Below are 23,914 nucleotides of genomic sequence, written 5' to 3'. Positions count from 1 at the left end.
GAGGGGGTCTAACCAACTTGTTCACAAACTTTGCTACTCCACCTCATGTTAGGTAGATTGAAATCTTGTTGAGCATATGATACTGTTGGTGTTGCCAAAGCAAGTGTCACTAGTTGACTCCAATTTGTAGAACAATTCGTCTTGCTACCTTGCCAAAGAAATAGCTACGTGCATTGTACCCACACACTTTTGTATTACAAACAGAAGTCTTGCAAATGCTAGAGCATATCTAGTTCAATGCCAAATGTCCAAAGTTGTGACACTTGGAACACTGGAGGGTCCTTGTAGCAAATTTATGAGTAGTGTCCAAGGATTTGTGGTCCTTGTCCTTCATTTTGGACTTTACGAGCTTCTTTCCAACCTCTTTCTTGAAATCCTCATCCTCCTACTTGTATCTTCTTTTGCTTGGGAATTGTGACTTTTACACATCAATTTGGAAGACTTCTTTGACTTTTTATCAAAATCACCCATTAGAGAGTGTTTTGCGCAAAGTGTCACCTTGATAAGATTCTTAATAGTGATGGTTGCCAAATCTTTAGTAGCTAGAATAGTATGAAGTTTGCAATTAAGACCCTACACACAAATGGAATTGAACATCTTCCTAGCCGATTGATTGTGGATATCCATTAGGGTGGAGTATGAAACTTGGTCGTGTAAGTTTAAACATCATGATCCCCTTGCTTCAAACTTCACAAGCATTCCGCCTTCTAGGGCTTAGTGTGATCTTGCTAGAACTAATTTAAGAGAGTTGTCTTTGCACCCACATAGGATGCCCACCCTTGCTCCTTGGCTAGCCAAGCTACTACTTCTTTTGCATAATCGTTTCAAATACTAGTTTTTGTTGGATTGAGTTAGCTTACCTTATATAATTTAAATGTAAGCCATCTTAAATTGCCAAATGCATGCATCTAAAACTTAATTAGTACTACTCTAAGTTTTGGGAAAAGGGATCATGATAGCCATCACAGGTAAAGGTGGAATTGTAAGTGAAACGAGAATCCCAAATGGAGGAATAGGTAGAAGTGCCACAAGAGCCTAAGACTAGAGGAATCCAATAGGTAGTTTTATTGAGATAGATGGGGTGATTGGTTCCTCTAGACCCACCTCATGGTCAGGAGATTGCCAATGTGACCAAGTTTTATTGGTAATTTTATTGAGATAGATGGGGTGATTGGTTCCTCTAGACCCACCTCATGGTCAGGAGATTGCCAACGTGACCAAGTTTGTTAAGACAGTGAAGACCACTAAGAAGAGCCATTAGAATTCAGAGCACAACCAACTATGCCCAACAAAGATGTAGATGTCATGAGCTCCAAGAATGTCAAACATTGCCAGTTACACCAAGGGCATTTCCTACAAATCAATGCAGCTATTGGTGATGATGCACCTTGTCAACAAGTGTGCATGCATGCCCACTAGTGAGAGAGCTACTATACATTACACTTGATTGGACTATAAATTTTATGCAGTAGGAGATAGCTAATGAAGGAAATTAATCACTAGGTACATCCATTTCTATACATGCTTTGCTTTGCATGAAAGGTCATTAACACTTAGAAGTTAGCATACTACATGATGATGTTAGCTCACATAAACTTATCTTAGAGAAAGTAATTAAGATGCTACAACCAAAAACTGCCCTATCATTATATAAAGTCAAGTTTGCATTTCAAGGGATTAGATGGTATTACACAAGAGGAATTGAGGGACTTGGAATATGTGATCATATAGGCAAAAGCAATACCTTTTAGTTCCACCTCTACAATCTTGAAATATCACATTGGGTATGCCTTATAGAGACCATAAAATGTGCAATCCAAATATAGATTACCTCATGTAAACCATCACTTTGCATTTTCAAAGTCAATCTATTTCTTTAATTAGTAATGTAGAAATGGAATTGCTTACTTTGATAAGTCATGCACAAGCTAAAGGAGCACTTGAGAAACAACAAAATGCATATATGATTTACATTGTTTTTTCCTTGGTCTTACTCCTCCATCTAAAGCTCCTTATAGGCACATTCCATTGCACCATAAAAAATTCAAAGACAAGTCTTTAAGCTTCTAAACAAAGGCCTAATTAGACCTAGCTTATCACCCTTTGGAGCACATGTAAGTTTGGTAGAAAACAAAACAAAAGATATTGAATGTGCATTGATTATAGAGGATGAAACAAGCTCACAATCAAAAATAAATTTGTGATACTTGATGTAGATGACTTGTTAGATAGATTAAAGAGAGCTAAAGACTTTAGTAAACTAGATGTTAAGTTTGGATATTGTCCAATTAGAATGGATTATGCAAATGTTTTTAAGACCACATTTAGGACATAGTATGGTCATTTGTTATTATGGGAAAAAGAAATACCTGTCCGATGTATTTCATGTCCCGAATATCACCAAGAATCTGGTTTCTGTTGGTCAAATGGTTGAACAGGGCTTGCAGGTCAGATTTAATCCTCATGGATGCTTTGTTGAGGATATGAAAAATAAAGGTCGCTTGATAGCAAAAGGAAAGAAGAAGGGCAGAATGTTTACATTGGATGCAGACATGTCTGAATTGAGTGCAGCAATGTTTGCACATGGGACCGGTGTAGTTGCAGATATTGATATCTGGCATAAACGCATTGGTCATGTTAATGTACAGCGACTTAAATCAATGCAGGCCCAAAATATTGTTGCAGGTTTGCCGAAATTCAAGGTTGCAGAAATGCATAAGGTATGTGAAGCCTGTCAATTTGGAAAACAGGCAAGGAAACCATTTCCTAGACATGTTCAAGAGAGTGAGAAGCCATTGGAATTAATCCACTCTGATGTATGGACTACTAAAGCTGCATCTCTTGGAGGCTGTCATTATTTTGTCACTTTTATTGATGACTATAGCAGAAAAGTTTGGGTGTATTTTATGAAAAAGAAAAGTGAAGTTTTTGGGCATTTCAAAACCCTTAAAGCTATGGCAGAAAAAGAAACAGGTCTGCAAATAAAATGCCTAAGGTCAGATGGAGGGGGAGAGTACCTCTCAAATGAGTTTGCAAAGTTCTTGCAGGAGCATGGCATAAAGCAAGAATATTCATGCAGTTATACCCCACAACAAAATGGAATTGCAGAAAGGAAAAACAGGCATATTGGAGAGGTATCTCGTGCCATGCTCAATGAAAAAGACTTGCCAGATTTTTATTGGGCTGAAGCAGTTGCTACAGCAGTCTACATAATGAACAGGACTCCCACTGCAGCAATACATGGAATGACTCCAGAGGAGAGGTATACTGGTAGGAAACCAGATATTTCTCATTTGAAAATTTTTGGTTGCATTGCCTATGTACATGTGCCAGATGAGCTGAGATCCAAGTTGGATCCAAAAGCTAAGAAGTGCATCTTTATTGGTTACTCTCTGCAGCAAAAAGGGTATAGATGCTATAACCCTTCTACTCGTAAGTTTACAGTGAGCAGAGATGTTGTTTTTGATGAGATGAGTAGCTGGTATAAACCAGTAAATGTGATTGATGATGTAGATGCACAAAATGGTAATGTTGCACAGAATTCACAGCAGGAGTCACAAAATATTAGTGGACCTGGAGCGTCCTCTAATAGTGGTTCACATTCTTCGCCATGGACAGGCAGATTGAGATCGGGAGAATCTTCTCAAAGCAATGCAGATAGTGGTATGCAGGTATCACGAAAAGGAAAAGAGAAGGTTGATCAGCCCATGGTTGATGTGAATGCAGGTCACTCTTATGTGGATGGTGAATCCAGTGGCTCAGAACAGAGCATTGATGATGAGTTGGGTATTCCGTCTATTGTTACACCTGGAGTAAGGAAGACCAGGGATGTTTTGAGAGCACCTGGGAGTGAACCTACTTTGCGCAGGTCTACGAGAGCTAGGTATCCTGTGGATAGGCTGAAATATGATGGATTTACAGCCATTCACTATGCATATATGGTCAAAGTGATACAGGAACCAGAACCCACTTCTTTTGAGGAAGCCATGGGAAAAGAAAAATGGGAGAAAGCCATGGATGAAGAAATGGATGCCTTGGAAGCAAATGCTACATGGGAATTGGTACCTTTGCCTAAAGGTAAAAATGCAATTGGCTGTAAGTGGGTTTATAAGGTGAAGCACAATGCAGATGGTTCTGTGAATAGATACAAGGCAAGATTAGTAGTCAAGGGATATGCACAAACATATGGCATTGACTATGAAGAAACATTCAGTCCGGTTGCAAGGATGGCAACCGTAAGAGCAGTCATTGCTATGGCTGCATCAAAGGGATGGTCTTTACATCAGATGGATGTAAAGAATGCCTTCTTGCATGGTGATTTGCAAGAAGAGGTCTATATGGAGCAGCCACCAGGTTATGTGCATGCTGTTCATCCTGAGTTTGTTTGCAGGTTGAAGAAAGCCTTGTATGGCTTGAAGCAAGCACCTAGAGCATGGTCTGACAAGATAGGACAGTATCTTGTCACTATTGGCTTTCAGATTTCCAAGGCAGATTTCTCACTTTATGTGAGAAAAACAGAGAAAGGTATTATGCTACTTGTCATTTATGTTGATGATTTGATTATGACAGGTGACAGTGATGAAGATATCCTTCATGTGAAAATGCTATTGAAGCAGAAGTTTGAGATGAAGGATTTGGGAGAGCTGCGTTATTTCTTGGGCATTGAGGTGATTAGATCACCAAGTGGGATACAGCTCTTGCAGAGGCAGTATGGATTGGACATGCTGTCCAAATATGGGATGACAGGCTGTAAGCCTATTTCAGTTCCTTTGGAGCAGAATGTGAAGCTGAGCACAGATGCAGGTGAGCTTCTAGAAGACCCTACTATGTACAGACGCATAGTAGGAAGTTTGATTTATATGACTATTACCAGGCCAGATTTGAGCTATGCTGTTGGATTGGTAAGTCAGTTTATGCAAGCTCCAAGGAAACCGCATTTGGATGCGGCTAGACGCATACTCAGGTATGTGAAGTCCACATTGCAGTATGGACTATTTTATGAGACTGGGGTTCAGATACAGTTGCATGGATACACTGATGCTGATTGGGCTGGTAGCATTTCTGATAGACGATCTACCAGTGGATATGTGTTCTCTTTTGGGAGTGCTGCAGTCACTTGGAGCAGCAAGAAACAGCCTACAGTTGCCTTGTCGAGCACAGAGGCTGAGTACAGGGGTGCAGCAATGGCTGCATGTGAGGTAGCTTGGTTGCATAAGCTACTTTATGATATGCATCAGCCTACAGATGGGCCAGTTGTCATTTATTGTGACAACATGAGCAGTATACACTTGGCAAATAACCCAGTCTATCATGCGAGAACAAAGCACATTGAGGTGCATTATCACTATGTGCGGGAGAGGGTTTTACTAGGTCTTATTGATCTAGTTTATGTCAGCACAGAGGATCAGGTAGCTGACATATTCACGAAGGCATTGGGCGCAGAGAAGCTGCGCAAGTTCAGAGACCTGCTTGGTGTGCAGGAATTGGGATTGAGCTCGAGGGGGAGTGTTGAGATATCGAGCTCCACTCGTGATACGCCAGGGTGACCGTTGTGTATTTATGTCACCGACTTGTCAGTTGCAGATGCGGTTGGTACACCGTCCATGAATAATAGCTACATGATAGCTATCCTTATCTACTCTAGTTCGTGGCTCAGTTAGTATGCCACCTTAGTTAGTTGAGTTTGGTTTGAGACCCATATATAGGGTTCGTCTATTTCTTTGTACTTGAGTTCTTTTGGCTTACACAACTAAGAAGAGGAAAACTGTTTTCAGCCTCCACCCTTGTGTGTATTCCCCCATTGTGCAAGCAAGAAAGCTTCAAGTGAGACTCCTTCCTTCTCTCCCACAATCTTGACATTCATGATGTTAATCAAACACAAATTTCAAGGTTTTAGCTACTCTCTCATACAAGTTGAGGATGAGCATAGCTTTTCTAAGATTACTCTTACTTTCTTGAAGCATTATTAATAGGCCATTCGCAAAATCTTGTTCCACACACTGCTTACCCTTATAGTTGAACTTACCACTGGGCACTCATGTGTTGTCTTCTCAATTAAGTAGAATAAAGGATGTGTGGTGGTTGCAAATAATAAGGGACTTAGTGGTGGCATCCTTGCATGACCTCCCTCATCACCCAAAAGAGACCATTGCTGGAGATTTGTACATACACATAAGCATGAATGAGATGTTTGTTGATAAGGTAGCAAACATCCTCAATAAGACCTACATAGTTAAAAACTTCTTTTTCATCCCCATGCAAATAGACTATTCTTCATTGAGAACTTTGATCCACTCAGTGGCCATCTAATATTTAGCACATTGTCTAAGATGGATCTTCCTTTTATGAATCCATACTATTATGTATTAATACATTTTTACATTATAGGAGCCAACCTTCTCTCCAATGCCTTTGTCAAAACCTTGTAGATAATCCCCATTAGTGAAATGGGCCTTTGATGTCCAAGTTTGATACACTATTGTTGTTTGGGGACTTCATTTGCAAACCAACATTTGCTAATTAAGCTTGTAATACAATCCTTGTGCAAGCATTTTGGTTGAGATTCCATCATAGCCTAGAGATTTTCCTTTCCCTAGGCTATTAGGGACTTCATGCAACTCTTCTACATTGGCATTGTTGGTAGTTTTTTGTTTTTTCACTAGATCAAACTTTGGCTAGTTAATCCAAAATTGCAACCATGGTTGTTTGATTGATATCTCATTTGCTAATTAAGCTTGTAATACAATCCTTGTGCAAGCATTTTGGTTGAGATTCCATCATAGCCTAGAGATTTTCCTTTCCCTAGGCTATTAGGGACTTCATGCAACTCTTCTACATTGACATTGTTGGTAGTTTTTTGTTTTTTCACTAGATCAAACTTTGGCTAGTTAATCCAAAATTGCAACCATGGTTGTTTGATTGATATCTCCCATGTGTTGATAAACTGGGCAAAAATAATGCCTCTTGGATTTGCAGCCCATGAGCCATCCTCATTTTGTATTGTCATTAAGCTTTCTTTAATGCATATCCTCCTCACACTCTTGATAAAGTCTATCAAGATGCATTGCAAATCACCCATCAATCTCTTGTTAAACAACAAACTAATCTTTTCCATGTCCATTACCAATGCAACATGTCTAATGAGCTCGGCCTTTTGGGTCAACCTAGATTCCCAACTTTCTAATTTTGTGACATCTAGCCTTCTCTACATTGGCCTAGAGTACTTCTTTAGCACATTCTAGCTCTTTCTTTTCCTTGTTGTAGAGCCAAATGTCTTGTAGTTGAATACTCTACTGAGTGGTGTTAATGAAGTATCCTTGTGGAATGTCAATCAAACTATAATGTCTTCCTTACAAAGCCTATAATGCTCCTTTAATCATATGGTCAAAACTGATTTGCTTAAATTGTCTTGATTGGCTACAAGCCATTTGTGATGTCCTTGAATTCTATGACGTTCAAAAGCTCATAACCTTAGTAAGATTGGCATATCTAAGGGATAATGAAATTGTACTCCACCTCAAGAGATACTACAAATGACAACCACTTTCCATAATTGGAAGCATACCATTGGTCCAACCTAGCCCAATAACCAAAATGATTAAGGGAAGTAAACGATAATTGCCCATTCTCCCTCTATAGATAGTTCTTTGGTCCAACACTTTCAATGTTTCCATTGTTTCCTTCCATTCCCCAAGCTTCTCCCCACATGCATGAGTAGGTGAGATCGAATCATGCATGCCTCAATCATTATGTTTAAGTCACTTCCTACAAAAGCCTTAGCGATTTCCAAATTACGAAATAGTCCCAAAGTGTTCTCCTCATCCTAGCTTTGTTGTATCCATAAACATTAACAATATCCATTTCTTCTCCATCCTAGTCAATTGTGATTACCAAAATTCTACCCTCTTGTCAACTAGCCTTTTTTCCTTGGATGCAAATAGGATTTGATGAGGGTAGCACATCCCCAACCTTCCCCCACTCATCTTTGTAATGTCACCTATGAAGCATGCATGTTCGCCATGAGAAAAGGTGCCATCACTACGAGAATGGATCTTGTGTTCCTAGATCAGAACAATATCAAAATCTCCATGCTCCACCCATCTCCAAAAAAGGTATCTCTTGGCTTCTCCATTGATGCCTTCCACATTTAAAGTAGTAGGAAAAGTCTCTTCTATGCCTCCATTGGATGTCAATTGGCTATTCACTTTGTTATCCTTTCTCCAAGGCCACTTGCTCCTTGAGCCATGAATTCTCTAGCAAATGCTTGATATTCTTTGTCCAACTAATCCAAGGGGATCTTATTAATTCTCATGAAGGTGTTTGCTCTTCCTTTGCTCCCTTTGGGAATAGATGCTTTATGCCAAAAATTCTAGTTTGCCAGGGCTTTTGACCAAGTGCTCTCTAGTATTTCAAATCTTTGCTTGCCCCCTTTTAGCTTTTGATCACCTGCCAACCATCTTCTTCCTTAAGCACCCTTGTTCTTTACACTCCTATCCTTGATTTTTCGATTTTGTTTCCATGGTGTTAGGTGGTTTTCTTGTGAAGAAGACCAATACTACTTGAATCTAAGGATGTTAGCACAAATCTTCTTTGCATCGAGGGTGTTTTCCTTTGATGGTTCTCTTCCTTTCTAGCAACTATGAAACCACTTGAGGATTTACTTCAATCCTTAGTTTATAGTCTTCTTGTGAATCGATGAATTTCTTGGTAGTTATCTGCTCTCAAGGATGTTCCTCTTCGGGCTCTTCCTTGCTATCATTTGAGTTCCCCTCACTCTATTTCCTTATGAGTGATCCTCTCCCTTCCTCCTATGGAAAACCTAGATTTTCATTCTCACCAATGCTCTCCTTTGGCACCTCAACATCCTTCCCATTCACATGACTAGCTTTTGCATAGGAGCTCACATGTAAGACTCCATACATTGTTTTGCATGGGCATTGTGCCATGCGGTGAGTAGCAATTAAGCCTGCACATGCACTTTAAGTCTTCTTACTCCTATTTGTGTCGAGTCTCAATCTCCTTTGGTCCAAGTTGCACTAGGGCTACCAATCCTTGCGTGGGTGTAAGGGAAGATTCTACATAGCATGGTTGCCCAATGCTTATAGGATTGGAGGTGAGTTGGAATGGAAAATGTGGTCGAACCTTTCCTTGTGATTGGTGGAACATTTGAACCAACCTCTACATGGACCAATTGCAAGTGGCAACACTTAATGCTTGTAGGATTGGAAGTGAGATGGAATGGAAAATGTGGTCGACAAAATATCAAACCTTTCCTTGTGACTGGTGGAACTTTTGAACCAACCTTTCCTTGTGATTGGTGGAACATTTGAACCAACCTCTACATGGACTAGTTGCATGTGACAACACTTAATTCTTGTAGGATTGAAGTGAGGTGGAATGGAAAATGTGGTCGACAAACTTTTCCTTGTGATGATCGGTGGAACATTAGAATTGAATTCTACGTGGGCTAGTTGTGGAGACAACACTTAATCCTGCTAGTGCTACACTAAAACTCCCTTTTTTGCAAGGGTTTATAGGGTCCCGTTTGTCGAGGGGTATAGAAACTTCACTCCCCCCTCTCTCTTAGAGCATAATAATGCATTTGTGTTACTTTACCCCCACTAGAGCTAGGTGTGGCACCGCTCTTATTCCCATTCACATTGGGTGTCATAGTTCTAAGTTCTCGGATTGAATAGATATATGATATGCCACCACGAGCGAAGGAGAACCCGGGTTTGAACCCACACACCCATAATACTCAAACTAGTAGGCTAAGATCCCATTGGATGCGAAACAAAGTTTTCGAGGACCCGGTTACAACGTTAGCCAAATTCAGAAAGGACCTGAAAGTCCCGATACAATTGCTCAATTCTTAAACCCCATGGAACGACGGAGGGTTTTAAACTCAACACTGTGTTATTCCAGAGCTATGGTGAGGCCCGGGCGTGCCGCTCCTAGGAGTGGGCGTGCCTTGCGTCTCCCTACGGTGACGACGCATTGCTGCACAAAATTCTGCAGCGCGCGCATCTTTTGCTCTATCGCTCCCTCCGTCACCGATCTCCTGCAAGAAGAATTAGGTGGGTCTTCGTTTCTGACACGGGCCGACAGTGGAAGATTGCCCTTCGATGGACATGCCAGTCATGCCTATGCCTTGGAAGCAGCCATGGAGGCTGCAGGCGAGCTAGCCAATGTACCAGCACCAGTAGATTCCCGGTGCTGGACCTTTGCAGCTCGTACGAACCTTCCTTCATCGTTCGAGCTACCGGAAGAACCGTCCGTGCTTGGCAAAAAATTGTCTAATCGACAGCAGCGTGTGTCAAAAGATACAAGGCCAGCTGAACAAGCCAGTATACCAGGAAAAATTGCCACTTTCTCTATGCAAAGGGATGGGGGAAGGAGTGCCTCATCGATGTTCAGTCGAGAGAGAGCTGCTGGAGAAAGGCTCATCCATCAGGAGGGTACAAGTCATATAAACAGTTTGAACGACAAAAGTAGTGTTGGTGAGAGGGAGCTGTGGTCGATGATGCCTCAAGGAGATAGACAAGGAAATGCTAAGAGCTTGACTTGCAATTATAAGCTGACAGGGCATGACCATAAAGGTGGGCATACAACCAGGCTGGTACAGGATAATAAAGCAAGACAATCAAATAGCTTGTACCATGAGGAAGTGGAGGCTCAGTCTCACAGCGCAGATGCACAGATGGCACAGGTTGATCAACCAGAAGATGCAAGTGACGTGCATTATCGAGATACAGCAGGAGGTATAGGACACAATGCAGAGCTGTCTTTGATGATGCCTCATGGAGGTAGAGCAGGAAATGCTAGCAGCTCAACTTGGACCCATGCACATAAAATTGAGAAGAAAAGCAGGTTGTCGCAGGTAGATAAATCAGGAGAAGCAACTAGCTTGTTCAATGCAGAAGTGCAAGCTCATTCTCTTAAGGACTATGCCACAACACGTCAGGGAAACATAAGCTCGTGTCATGGAGATGCTGCAGAGGATAGAGTGCAGGTCAAAAATAGCTTGTTGTCTGGAGATAGAACACCAGAGGCAAGCTGTCAAAGCATGCATGGAAGTACATCAGGCACTATCAGGCATAGCACCATACCAGTAGATGCGCACTTACCATGTGCATATGAAGATAAAGCAGAGGCTTTAATTGACTCGCAGCAAGTATCTCAAGCAGTGGATGCCAGCCTGCGAAAGGAAGGGTCAGATTCTACAAGCAAGCCAACCTATGTAGACAGCAAGCCATGTGTTTATGGTGATAGAGCTGGGGATTCAAGCAGGTTGAGACATGGGACAAGATCAGGGCCAGCACTGGTGCAGTTGAATAGTCCAGCTGATTCAAACATCCTGGTCCATAGTGGAGATGTTGCATTCTGTGAGTACAGAGACAGAGATGGGGATGTAACACCGCTTACCAATAGATGTATGGAAGATGAGCCATCTGCACTGATGACTCAGAATACAGGAACTTCAAGCAGGTCGAGCTATGCAGAGAGAAGAGAGGCAGGTTTGCCAAATATTTGTGAAGTAGCAGGTGTTGAGGTCCTGTCAACACCCGAGAAACAAATTGAGCACTCATACTTGTGTGGAGATTGGCCAAGAGATGTCAACAATCTCAAATGTACAGGTATAGCTGGAGAGTCATGTTCCCAAGGAGAGGGGGATTTAAGCAAAGAGAGGCTGGAGGAGCCAAGCTCATTATTGTGTGATGCGAGTCCTTGTGGGGTTTTAAACATGTCAAGCAATGGAGAGAGACGAGCTGATGCAATCACTGTGACTTCTATGGGTGGATCAGAGGAGGCAAGCACACATATTGATCGGGGGAATCTTGCAAACATGCCACAGGGTGGTGCACAGGGTGGTGCTTTCTCTCCTGGAAGCACCACAGATATTGATGATAAAACTGGCCAAAAAAGAGATGATAACCAGCCGGAAGGTACCATTACCAGGATGTCTAGTAGCAATGTGATCCGGTTCTTAATGGATCGCATCAAGTCTAAGAGCTGGCCTGAGCTGGATGAAGAGGTGAAACGATACAACATAGAGCTGAAGCCACCTGAGGTGGTATGGCTTTTAAAAGCACAAAAGAGTAGTGTAAAAGCATGGGAGTTTTTCAAGTGGGCCTCATCTCAGCCTGGATACAAGCATGATGCTACCTGTTATGCCACCATGATAGACCTGCTTGGAAGGGCCTTTGATTTCACTTTGTTGGAAGAGTTACTAGCTGAGATGGACAGGATCCAACTTCCATATACTGTTTATGTAATCAATAGCTTGATCGCCACTTACACAACATCTGAGCAAATAAACAAAGCAGAACAATATTTTATCAAGTTGCAGCAGCTTGGTTTGAGGCCAACTGCATTTACTTACAGGTGTATGCTGCAGGCGTTCGCAAAAGCTGGAAGATGCTTTAAAGCCTTAGACATATATAAGGCAATTGTCAAGGAAGGGCAGCCTCTTGACACCGTCTCCTATAACATGTTACTGGATGGTCTATCCAAAAATGGCCAGGTAAACAATCTTTTGAATATAATTTGGTCAACTTCTAGCACGGTCACACTTGTTAGCACTACAATTGCTATTCCCTTTCCTTGTCTGTCTGTGCATGCGAGATGTCAAGCTTATGATTCTTGAGCTTAAAAAAAAATCTTAATAAGGCATTTCTACAGTACCTATTCAATACTCTTAATCACATCAGATTAATTGGGCAGGTGGATATGGTAGGGGATATTTTCAAAAGCATGAAACAAGCCAGGTGTACTCCTGATGTATATACGTTCACCATACTCGCCCGCACATTTGGGAATGCTGGCAATGTTGACAAAGCCCTGGAGCTGTTGGAGGAGATGCCTAGAAGTGGCATTGAGCCAAATAAATTCACATACAACACTATCCTCGCATCTCTAGCTAACCTGAACAGGGTTGATGATGCACTGGAACTCCTAAAGAAAATGTTGAAGAGTGGTGTTGATCCTGATTTTGCTACATACCAGACAGCAGTAAAAATGCTGTGCAAAAGAAGGCAGTTATCTTTAGCATATGATGTGATAAAAGCATTAGATGATCAAGTCATGAAGGAGGATGCTTATGAATGCTTTATCAAGGTACTTGGCAAGATGGGATATATAAGGGATATGTGTGCGCTGTTCAAGCGGCTTAAGGATGAACAGATTCAACCAAGTGCATCAGTCTACCTTGGTATGATTGGTGTTCTCTGCAAGGCAGCTGAACCAGAGAAGTCTTTAGCACTCTTAGAGGAGATGGAACAGAGTGGCCACAAGTGCAGTATAGCCATGTGCAATGCAATCATTGCAGCTTTTCGGAATAACAATAAGTTTGAGGTTGGTTTAAAACTTTTCAAGAGAATGAAGAAAATTGGTCCACCACCAGACATAGTTACATACAATATTCTCATTGCTGGCTTAACCAAGGCTGGAAAATTAGAGCTAGCAGAAGGTCTCTTTGAAGATATTATAAAGTCTGGATGTATGCCCAATGTAATAACTTATAACTCTCTGATGCACAGTTTTGCTCGTCTTGGTGATATAAATGCTACACGCAGGCTGTTACAGACGATGCAAGATAAGGGGATTACTCCTGATATTGTGACCTACAATAGTATTATTGAATGCTTTAGCAAGGCAGGGAAGACTGATATAGCTTTGAAGGTCTTCGAAGAAATGAAAGAGAAAGGCTGCTCTCCTTCCTTTGTCACCTACAACATTATTCTTCAGGCTCTTGAAAAAGCAGGTCTAGCAGAATCAGCCCTCTCACTCTATGACCAAATGAAAGAGGAGGGATTTGTTCCTGATGCATTGACCATCACTGTACTTGCACGTGTTTATGAAAGTTCTCCACATTTAAGCAAAGAAGATCTTATGGCTGAAGTAAAGAAGCAAGGTTTGTCCTATGTCTTATAATCTATATTGCCAATGGCTTTAACCTTCATTCTTTCATCCTTCATCAGTGATGCTCTGCATTGAATGTTTGATTACAAATTTGAGCAGCTATGATAGTCAGATAATCAATTACTGTTTGATCAAGAGGTCCATATACATCCAGCTTGGCTCCTCAACCCAGAAAGAGCTTTGTACAGACTGTACATTTTCATTTTGCATATAACATTTCCTATCCTTGTGCATTATCCATGGTACAAGAACAGAAGCAAGGTTTCCAGGCCAGATGCATACAGCCTGCATGAAAGTGTATTCCTAATGTCAAAGATCTTGATGAGTATTTCCAGCAGTTGTTTAAAGTATTATCCATGGTACAAGAACAGAAGCAAGGTTTCCAGGCAGGATGTGTACAGCCTGCATGAAAGTGTATTCCTAATGTCAATGATCTTGATGACTACTTCCAGTGGTGGTTTAAAGTAAGTAACAAAGTTCTCAGACTCATCCAGGATTTGCAAAATCTTCGAATACACCAGAGCGCTAGGCGACTCTGTTTACTTTCTCAAACAAGAACTATAATCAGCGTCTGTAAAGCTCATGGGCAAAACCCTGGACTAGCTCTAGAGCTAGGTCAAATCTCATGCGAATACTCCTGACAGATTGTAATTGTACAGAGCTCAAATAGGGTTGGATATAAGTACAAAACTTCATTATTCTAATGAGGAAATTCATCTTGTATCTTTGCAGATGGATTGGCTGTGCATTCATCTTTGTTGGTAATTGAGTTTGGAAATGTGAGTGATGGCAATCGTCTGCATCTTTGAATACCTTAAAGAGATCTATCAGCTTCTCTTTGAACCCCTTTCTCCTCAAGTAAACACTTGTCAATTTAAGTGATGGGTGATTCCTCCATTATGCCTCATTTCCCCATTGAATATAACTTCAGCTCCCTTAGTTGCTCTACTTTGGCCATACCCTTTCCATGCTTTGGGAATTAGACCTTGAAATATATGCTGTCTTTTTCCTAGCTATAGATTAGTAGTTTTATCAGTTTAAATCCACACTGGCCATGGGGACGATGTTCATGGATCACCACTCTTTCATTCAGTTGCTGCTGGGGTCAGTTAGGGAAAGCTCTGCTTCTAGCCATCTAGCATATGTTCTGATCTGTTCATTGGTGTCCTAGTCATGCACAGTCTTAGTAGCTTTTAGCCATGGCTTGTTTGGAAGTATATTGTACGTGTTGTCTGCATTCAACACTAGAAAGGAAGCTAGAAGCTATGCATCTCATATTCTCATTGGAACTTCATCCACCAATTCTAACAGTTGCACCACGTTGTGATTAGCCATTTTGAGGTTGGATGGTAGGTTGGACATCTCAAATCCCAGCTCCTTTTTGGTATGCTTTGAGATTAACACTTACTAAGGCATTGATTAGCCATATCCGTTGCTTTTGGGCTTTGCATTCTACTACTAGCGTTGGTATCTAATCATCTTTAATGTTGGTTTTACTGACTCCATATATTGAAGTTTTCATTCCTTGTTTGAAGTTGCCATCGATGACAAGGCTTCCATTAGCTTGGATAGTTCAATCAACAATTTGTTGATTCATTTCCGAAACCTAGTGAAAGATAGACTTCACTTCAGACTCTTTCTCAATCATCTCATCGCATATATTCAATTTCAGCAGTGGTTGATTTTGGCTCTTAAAACTCACCATGAATGATTTGAGCTATTGTATCTCCTTGTCTTAGCCCTTTCCCCTAATTTCCCTAAGTGTCATGTTTGAGAGCCTCTTTGTCTAACAATTTCTCAAAGTCAACCCATTGCTTTTGGTAACTTTACCTTATGCTTTCTTCTTTATCTTTGTTCTCTCTTTCTCCACATCATCGTCCTCCGGGAGTACCATTGTGCTTCTTTGGATTGGTGATTCCTCTTTTTGTGGTCTTCCCTTCAAACTCGTGACCCTTCTCCTTTTATGGTTCTCTCCCTTCACGTGCATTGGCATTTTGCTATAGGGACCTTTGTTTGACTAGCTAGTTTTGTTTTGAGTGCTATCACTTTGTCTTAAGGCTTCCTTACCTACCCTCCTCTCAACCTCTTTTGCTATTTCCTTGCATGTTAAATACCGCAACTCTTTCTCATCTAAGTTGGATTGGAAATTAGTTTTTTGTGATATGCTATCACTTGTTCTCCTAACTATGTGTTGCCTTTGTTGGACTTGAATCTAAGAGAAGACAATCTATTTCTAGATCTTGCTTTTGCTATTGGGACAAGTGTTTTGCTATTGCTTTGGCTTGTGCTTTGGTGATTGTTGTGATTGTCAAAGTGGTCATCCTAATAACTAGTGGTGCAACCAACCCTGTGCATCTCGAGCATCATTCTTTAGGAAATCCCTCGCAAAATGCCCTTGATTCCCATGTTTATAGTACTAGGCCTTAGGTGATTTTTCGAAGTTTGTTAAGTAATAGCCATTGTTTCCTTAGTTGTTGGTGCTTGCTTCACTTGACAATTTAGCCTCGGGACATTCTCCCCAATAGTTTCCCTCCTTCCATAATAATCACATTTGACATATATTTTGGATTGTTGTCTTTTCACGTGATAATGCACACACCAAGCATCCTCTCTAATGGGCTTGGTATGTTGTGTTTTCACTAGGGCCATGTGTTGCCTTTTTGAATTGCTTTAATTGTTGTTTGGTGAGCTCCTTCCCTTTCGTAGAGTCCTATTCAAGTTAGGATTTTGAAATTGAGCTAGAGCTATTCTCACTTTTTGAGACTTCTTTTGAATCATTTGATGTTGAAGCTTTATTGCTTGTGGGTTCAAGATGTAGTGCTTGTTACACCAAACCCCTAAAGGTGATGGTAAGCTTAGTGATATCACAAACCCTTCACTTTTTGAGCCTTCTTTTGAATCCTTTGATGTTGAAGATTTATTGCTTTTGGCTTCAAGATGTAGTGCTTTTTGCACCAAACCCCTAAAGGTGATGGTGGGGTTAGTGATCTCACAAACACTTGAACTAAGATTCCATACAAAAACTAGGTTCTTATGTGCTTGTCACTACGTGATGTAGCTAAGTATCTAGTTTCATCCTTCGGTTTCTCCACAAATTTTTGTTTTTTTTGTTTTAAGTGGTAGCAAAAGTATCAGTTTTGTGATGCACTCATGGTCTATGGAAAGTATTCCATGTAGCCCTCTTGAACAAGATACCCTTCGGCTTTGGCCAATGTTTGATTTTTTGAATGTATATTTGTGAGTCTTCCTTGTCCATTTGCATTCAAGGATACGGAGCACCTTTGATCATCAACTTTTAGTAGTCTCTCTTCGTCTTTCTATGCTTTTACCTTCTCACCTAGACCATCTAATTTTTGCACTCTTTGACTCCATCTAGCCTTGTTGAGTCTCTTCTTAAGTCGATTACTCTCTGTTGCTTCCCTCATACCTTGTTGTAGCTTGGTTAGTCAAATCCCTTGAGTCTACTTAAGTCTTGTGGCCTTTTACTTTGGCACCTCTAGATTCTCAACCCCTAATTGCTTATAGAGTGCACGATAAACACTGTGACAAAGAAAATATAAAAATACAGAAGAATGAACAATATGAACACAATGAATTAAGCTGAATGCTCACACAATGGAGCTAGAGCCTTAGGCACAAACCGTGTCTCTAGGACTTCTGCCAAGGTGAGCGGAGTTTAAAGATGAATGCAGTATCCTAGTTGATTAGGTGGCAACACATGTGGATGAATATGCCCTGTGGAGGGAGCGAAATGCAGTCCTTCGAGTAGTGGGATGTGGAAGTAGACACTCAAAGATGATAAATGGTAGTAGAGGGAGCAAAGCACAATCCTTGGGGATTGTTGGAGATGGAATGATGTGCGAAAATTACAACTAGCAAAAGTGCAAATGGACATTCAACTATGAAGTCATCGATATTTATAAATGTGTTGCTAGGCTATGAAAGAGCACCCAAGAGCAAAACAGAAGGTTGAGGATGATGATCATGATGTCAGATAGTAGGGTGGTTGTTGTAACATCCCCAAATGTAGGACAAATGGGAGCAATATAGGGCACGTCAAGTTGAATGATGAAGGGTAACAATGTAGCAAGATGAAGATTAGGAGTTGGGTGGCTATTCTACACAACAAGCATAGAGCAAGGTTAAGTCATATTTTATTAAGGAAAATCTATGTTCGACACTAAAATAGGTCATCAATGAAGAAAATGATATCACTAGCATGAGGAGGAACGATCAACTGGTCAAACAGGTCTAACCTAAAAGTGCAGTGTAAGAGATGATGGAACATGGTGTCAACAATAAACAACACATGTACATAATCCAATAGTTGGGGGTTGAGAGGTGAAGGAATTGATGAAGAATGAATGAGAGAGTGTAGAAAATAATATCCATGCCATGTTGGTAGGTAGAATTTGGGCATTCGTCCTACTATGCATGATAATGCCAAGTAATACAATAAACTCCTTTTTGGGGCTATAGATAGTGACCAAAATTACGAATTATTTCAATACAATTATTTGCTAATGTACTTAATGACTTTGATTGCTCAAGATCTCTTCTTAGGCCCAAAAAGGTGCCTCATGAGGAGTGAAAGAGACATGCTCCCCCATGTATAGTTGTTAAACATATGATGAGTAAAAGTAAAGTAGGATTCCCAAGGAAAAATAGGTGGGATAAAGTTAGTCAATGATTGGTGTATAAATCGGATGCCGTATGTGTACGTAGCGAGTGTCGAAAGGTCCCCAAGAACAAAGAACTCTACTTTAAGCTCAAAATTCAAGAGAATAGACTTGCACTACATGAGGCAAAAAGACCAATTGGGTACAATCTTCCCCCATGCCTTGTATGAGCGCTCCACAAAGCATGTATTTAATATTTTATTCATCTTCAAGCTAAAAAATAGCCCAATTTTACAATTAGCATGCTTTAGCTTTTGTGTTTGCTTTTGTCCAAATAAAGAATAAAGGGGTTGGGTGGTCCAAGAGTCGGGCAGTGCCCAAATACAATGTACAACAATGAATATTTAAACCGTGCGCCCATGCACATACAAAATAATAAATATATATCAAGTGCTTTAATAAATGGGTGCACCAAAATAAATATTAGCGCCATGTCTAAGATGTGCGCCCATCAAAAATGATATTTTTTTCTAAATAACTTGAATACACGCTATTGCCTAGTGCTTCCCAGCGCCACCATCGGCTGCTCTACACATCAACTGAAGCATCCACAATTATTAAAAAATAATAAAATTAAATTGACAAAAGTGAATACCTAGCAGTCTTCAGCTACAAAATAAATAAATAGGTTGGAACTCTGTCCTAACCTTAATTTAATACGAGTGCGCACTCTAAACTCATAAACGTCCATTAATTTAAATATTTATTTTGTGGAATCACTCGCTATGGAATCACCCACTTGCACATTAAATTAACGTGACACCCAAAAAGGATAGTCGTCCTCGTCAACTTTTCGCACAAGGAATCCACTTTGTGTACGAGCCTCGGCAGATAAATATAATTTTATGGAATCCACTGCAAAGCCTCACGGAATCCACCGTGGTCTCACGGAATCCACCATGGAATATGCCTCCTGGCATCATACCCCCAGGGTGGGATAGCAATTGTCCTCAATTGCTATTAGCTCAATGTGGAGCCAATAGTGAGGGGTAAACACTTAGGTCACGAGCGTGCATCCATTGGGCTTCTCTAACACGATGATTTTTAAATTTCACAAAACATCTAGAATATCTACAGCCAGTGGTCATATAAGCAGTGTCTAAAATGGTTTTTGGTTTAATGATTTCAGTCTCTTCTTCTAACAAAGGAGGATTTTCATAGACAGGGTGGATAGATAATTGGCCTTTGAAAGGTCGTAACAAACTGATATGAAAAGTATTGTTGATTTTCCAGTGTTGGGGTAGTTCTAATTTAAATGCATTGTTATTGATCTTGTGAATGATTTTGAAAGGTCCATAAAATCTAGGAGCTAACTTTACAACAGGGTGTTTCTCAACACTTTGCAGTCTTTTCTTTTCAATGTGTAACCAAACATAATCATCAACTGTGAAATTCATAGCTTTTCTTTTCTTGTTAGTTTGTCTAGTATATGATTGATGGGCTTTCGCAATCATATCTTTAACTTCATAAAAAATAGTAGCATGCATATTGGCAATATCATCAGCAGCTTTAACTTTGTTTGACAATGAAGTAATAGGTGTAGGCAATCTATATCCATAAATGATTTCAAAAGGTGCATTTCGTGTAGCTATATGTGGAGTATTATTGTATGCAAACTGAAGTAAATTCAAATGTGTATCCCATGTTTGTGGTTTTGAAATCGTGTATGCTCATAAAAGATCCAAGATTGTACTGTTTGTAGCTTCTGTTTGCCCATTTGTTTCAGGATGAAATGCAGATGAAAAATCAATCTTTGTTCCTAAATTAGCAAACAAAGTAGTCCAAAAATTATTGCAGAATCTAGAATCACGATCATAAATAATAACTTTTGGCAAAACATGATTAGTGAAAACAGTTTTCAGAAACAATTGAGTAGCTTGAGATGCAGTTAATATTTTCTTACATGGAATAAAATATGCTTGTTTACTAAACTGATCTACAATAGTCCAAATCATATCGTGATTAGCTTGAGTGTTAGGCAAACGAGTAATAAAATCCATTGAAATATGTTCCCATGGTCGTTCTGGAATTGGTAAAGGCATTAACAAACCATATTGCTTACCATGGTGTCGCTTAACTCTTTGACAAATTATACATTCAGTTACAAAGTTAAAAACATCAAATTCCATTTGTGACCAGTAAAAATCTTCAACCAATGTATGTAAAGTGGAAATAGTACCTCTATGGCCTTGATATGGGGGACAATGAATTTTGTGCAACACAAATGATCTAAATGGAACAATAATGAATCAATTGGAATCCAATTATTTGCAATTAATTTATTCCAATCAGCTTGAAAACTAGGGTCTTGATCATAGGTATCTTTCATAGGAATAAGGGAATGAAAAGATATTACAAAAATATTATGAATAGTTGGTCTTCTACTCAAGCCATCGGCAACAACATTTTCTTTTCCGGGTTGATATTGGATGAGTGAATGAAAACTTTGAATAAAAGCAGCCCATTTAATATGACGGTCAAAGATTTGTGGCTGACTAAGGAGATGTTTGATACTTTGTTGGTCAGTTTTGATCATGAATTCAGATCCCATTAAATAGTGTTTCCATTGTCACAAAGCTTGTACTACTGCTAGCAATTTCTTATCATAGGTAGAATACTTAAGTTCAGAGGGTTTAAGTTTGCAGCTAGAGTAGGCTATGGGATGTGAATCTTGCATAAGGACAACTCTTATTCCAGATCCACTAGCGTTAGTGACTACTAGAAAAAATGGTCTATTAAAGTCAGGGAGTTGCAATACAGGAGCATGTGTTAAGGTATGTTTCAGTAAATCAAAAGACTTTTGCTGATTTTCAGACCAATGATACACAATACCTTTCTTTAATGATTTTGTCAAAGGTAATGCAAGCAATGAAAAATTTCTCACAAATTTTCTGTAAAAGCTAGCAAGACCTAAGAAAGAACGTAATTCATGCACATTTTAAGGTATCGACCAATTCAAACTTGCTTCTATCTTTTTATGATCAACTTTAATACCTTCAGATGAAACAATATGTCCTAAGTATTCAATGTGGGTTTGGAAAAATTCACTCTTTTTAGGATTAGCATATAATTGATTCTCCTTCAATAATTTGAAAACCAAGGATAAATGTTCATAATGCTCGTTCTCATTTTTACTGAAAACCAATATGTCATCAAAGAAAACAATGACACAATGCTGATGTTTCAAAAATATGTGATTCATCATACGACTGAATGTGGCTGGTGCATTAGTTAAACCAAAAGGCATAACAAGGTATTCATAATGTCCAAATTGAGTCCCAAATGCAGTTTTGAAAATATCAGATGTGTCTAGTCGTACTTGATGGTATCCAGATTTAAGATCTATTTTGCTAAATATTGCAGCCCCTTGTAGTTTATCCATGAGGTCGTCTACCCTCGGGATTGGATATCTATTCTTGACAGTGATCTTATTTAGTGCACGATAATCAATGTACATTCTATAGGTGTTATTTTTCTTTTTAACTAATAGGACATGTGTACCAAAAGGAGAACTACCGGGTCTAATGAGTCCTTGGGTTAACAATTCTTCAACTTGGTTTTGAATTTCATTTTGTTCAATTTGATTATGTCGATAAGGTGCTTTACATGGCGGTTGTGAATCTGGAATTAAGTCTATTTTATGATCTTCAAGACGTGTAGGTGGTAAACCAGGTGGTAAGTCAGTAGCAAAACAATCTTTAAATTGTGAAAGAAATTGTGCGTGCCTAGGATGCATTTGATTTTCTTTAACTTCAATTTCAGTCACCCATATTAAGTAGGATTTACTACCTTTTCTTAATGCACGTTTAGTCTGTGTATGACTAAGCAATGGAAAATGATCAAAAGTGTGCATACCATGCAATGTGATTTGTTTTCCATTAGAATAAATCTTCATTGAATGAGTGGAATAATCTATATCGGGATTATATTGATGATGCCAAGACATTCCTAAGATAATGTCACTAGATTGCAAAGGCACAACTAAGAAATTTTTGCGTTCAGCATAATCACCAATTTTAATTTCTAAGTAATGCACTTCTTGTGTTCCATTGTATCTAGTGCCTAAGAATGTAGCCTTGATGCGATAATGAGTGAAAATAATATGTAAATTCAATTCTTTGACCAACTTTGCAGAAATAAAATCGTGTGTGCTTCCGTCATCATGTAAAACAATCTTTTCTCTACCATGCACAAGACATTTCATCGTTAATAAAGAATGGGGATTTGGCATACCTAGTAAAGTATCTGAAGTAGTACCGATATCGTCATCGTCTTTGTGAAATCTGGCATTTCTTCATGGTCTTCATCTTCAGTCGCTCCCAAGTAGTTGATGTGAAAAATTGGCTTTTTGGATTGACAATTCACCACTAGATGTCCAAGTTGATGGTACTTATAGCAGACCATGGATTTGGATTTAGAAACATTATTGGTAATAGCGGAGAGTTTAGGAATGTTGGGATTTGGCTGCAAAGATGGCTTAGGATTTGGATTTGTATTTGATGGTGGGTCGTGTCCAAGATTTACGGAATGAAGATGGAACAAAGCGGTTTTGATTGAATCTTTGACAGTTAGAATTGAATTGCTTTGTACCAAAGTTACCATTATTTGAGAATTGTTGTGGTCGCTTCTCTCGTCCTCGAATTTTGTCTTCAGCATCATGGGCCAAAGAAATCGCATCGTCGAGAGTTGTCATGTTCACTTTCGCATAGAAGTGACCAAGCAAACCAGACATAAACTTGCACTTATGGATCGTCTGAGGTACATCTTCGAGCATTTGAAGTTGCAATAAAGCATTCTAGAAACTCTCGGTATATTGTGAAATAGGCTTGCGATCTCTTTGTTGCAGAAGATCCCACTGTTTGATTGCTTTTTCGTGGATTTGAGGTGGAAGAAAATTCTACAAAAATTTATTTCGAAAAGTCTCCCAAGTAGTAGGACAGTCACAATGCTTTTGCGGACAATAGTCCACCATAGCGATGCTCTGTCCACTAAATGATTAGTGACACACTTAATTTTCAACATACTGTTCTTCATAGAAATAATCATCAAACTGACTGATAAAAGCGAGAACAGTCTTTCCATCGCGTAACCCATTGAAAGTACAGAATTTGAAATTTGTTTTACTTATCTTGGCTTCTTTCCAAATAGATTGTGCTTCAAGTGTCGCATCGATCGTGCGTCGTATAACATCTTCAGGTTGCGGTCCATCTTGATCGGCAGTAGATCATTGCAAAGTTTGACGTGCTCTTTGTTCCTCTTGAAGCTGCATCATAATTAGGTCCAATTTTTGCTCCATCGTTGGTTCCGGTAAATCA

At 39.7% G+C, this 23,914-nt stretch overlaps 1 protein-coding gene across 1 annotated transcript; it reads left to right on the top strand.

The window, feature by feature from the left end:
- Nucleotides 1–9,836: 9,836 nt before the first annotated feature.
- On the top strand, nucleotides 9,837–14,651 carry LOC148036977 (uncharacterized). Its single transcript, XM_087675934.1, has 2 exons — nucleotides 9,837–12,523; nucleotides 12,724–14,651. Exons 1-2 carry the CDS (start codon nucleotides 9,881–9,883, stop codon nucleotides 13,930–13,932), a joined length of 3,852 nt encoding a protein of 1,283 aa, XP_087532060.1. The 5' UTR covers nucleotides 9,837–9,880; the 3' UTR covers nucleotides 13,933–14,651.
- The last annotated feature ends 9,263 nt before the right edge of the window (nucleotides 14,652–23,914 follow it).

Source organism: Lygodium microphyllum, chromosome 4 (assembly GCF_053477565.2).
Source record: "Lygodium microphyllum isolate KBCC chromosome 4, Lygodium_microphyllum_v1.1.10, whole genome shotgun sequence".
NCBI classification, from domain to species: Eukaryota; Viridiplantae; Streptophyta; class Polypodiopsida; order Schizaeales; family Lygodiaceae; genus Lygodium; species Lygodium microphyllum.
Note: the sequence above shows the minus strand (reverse complement) of the source record. Positions and strands in the feature narration are given on the sequence as shown.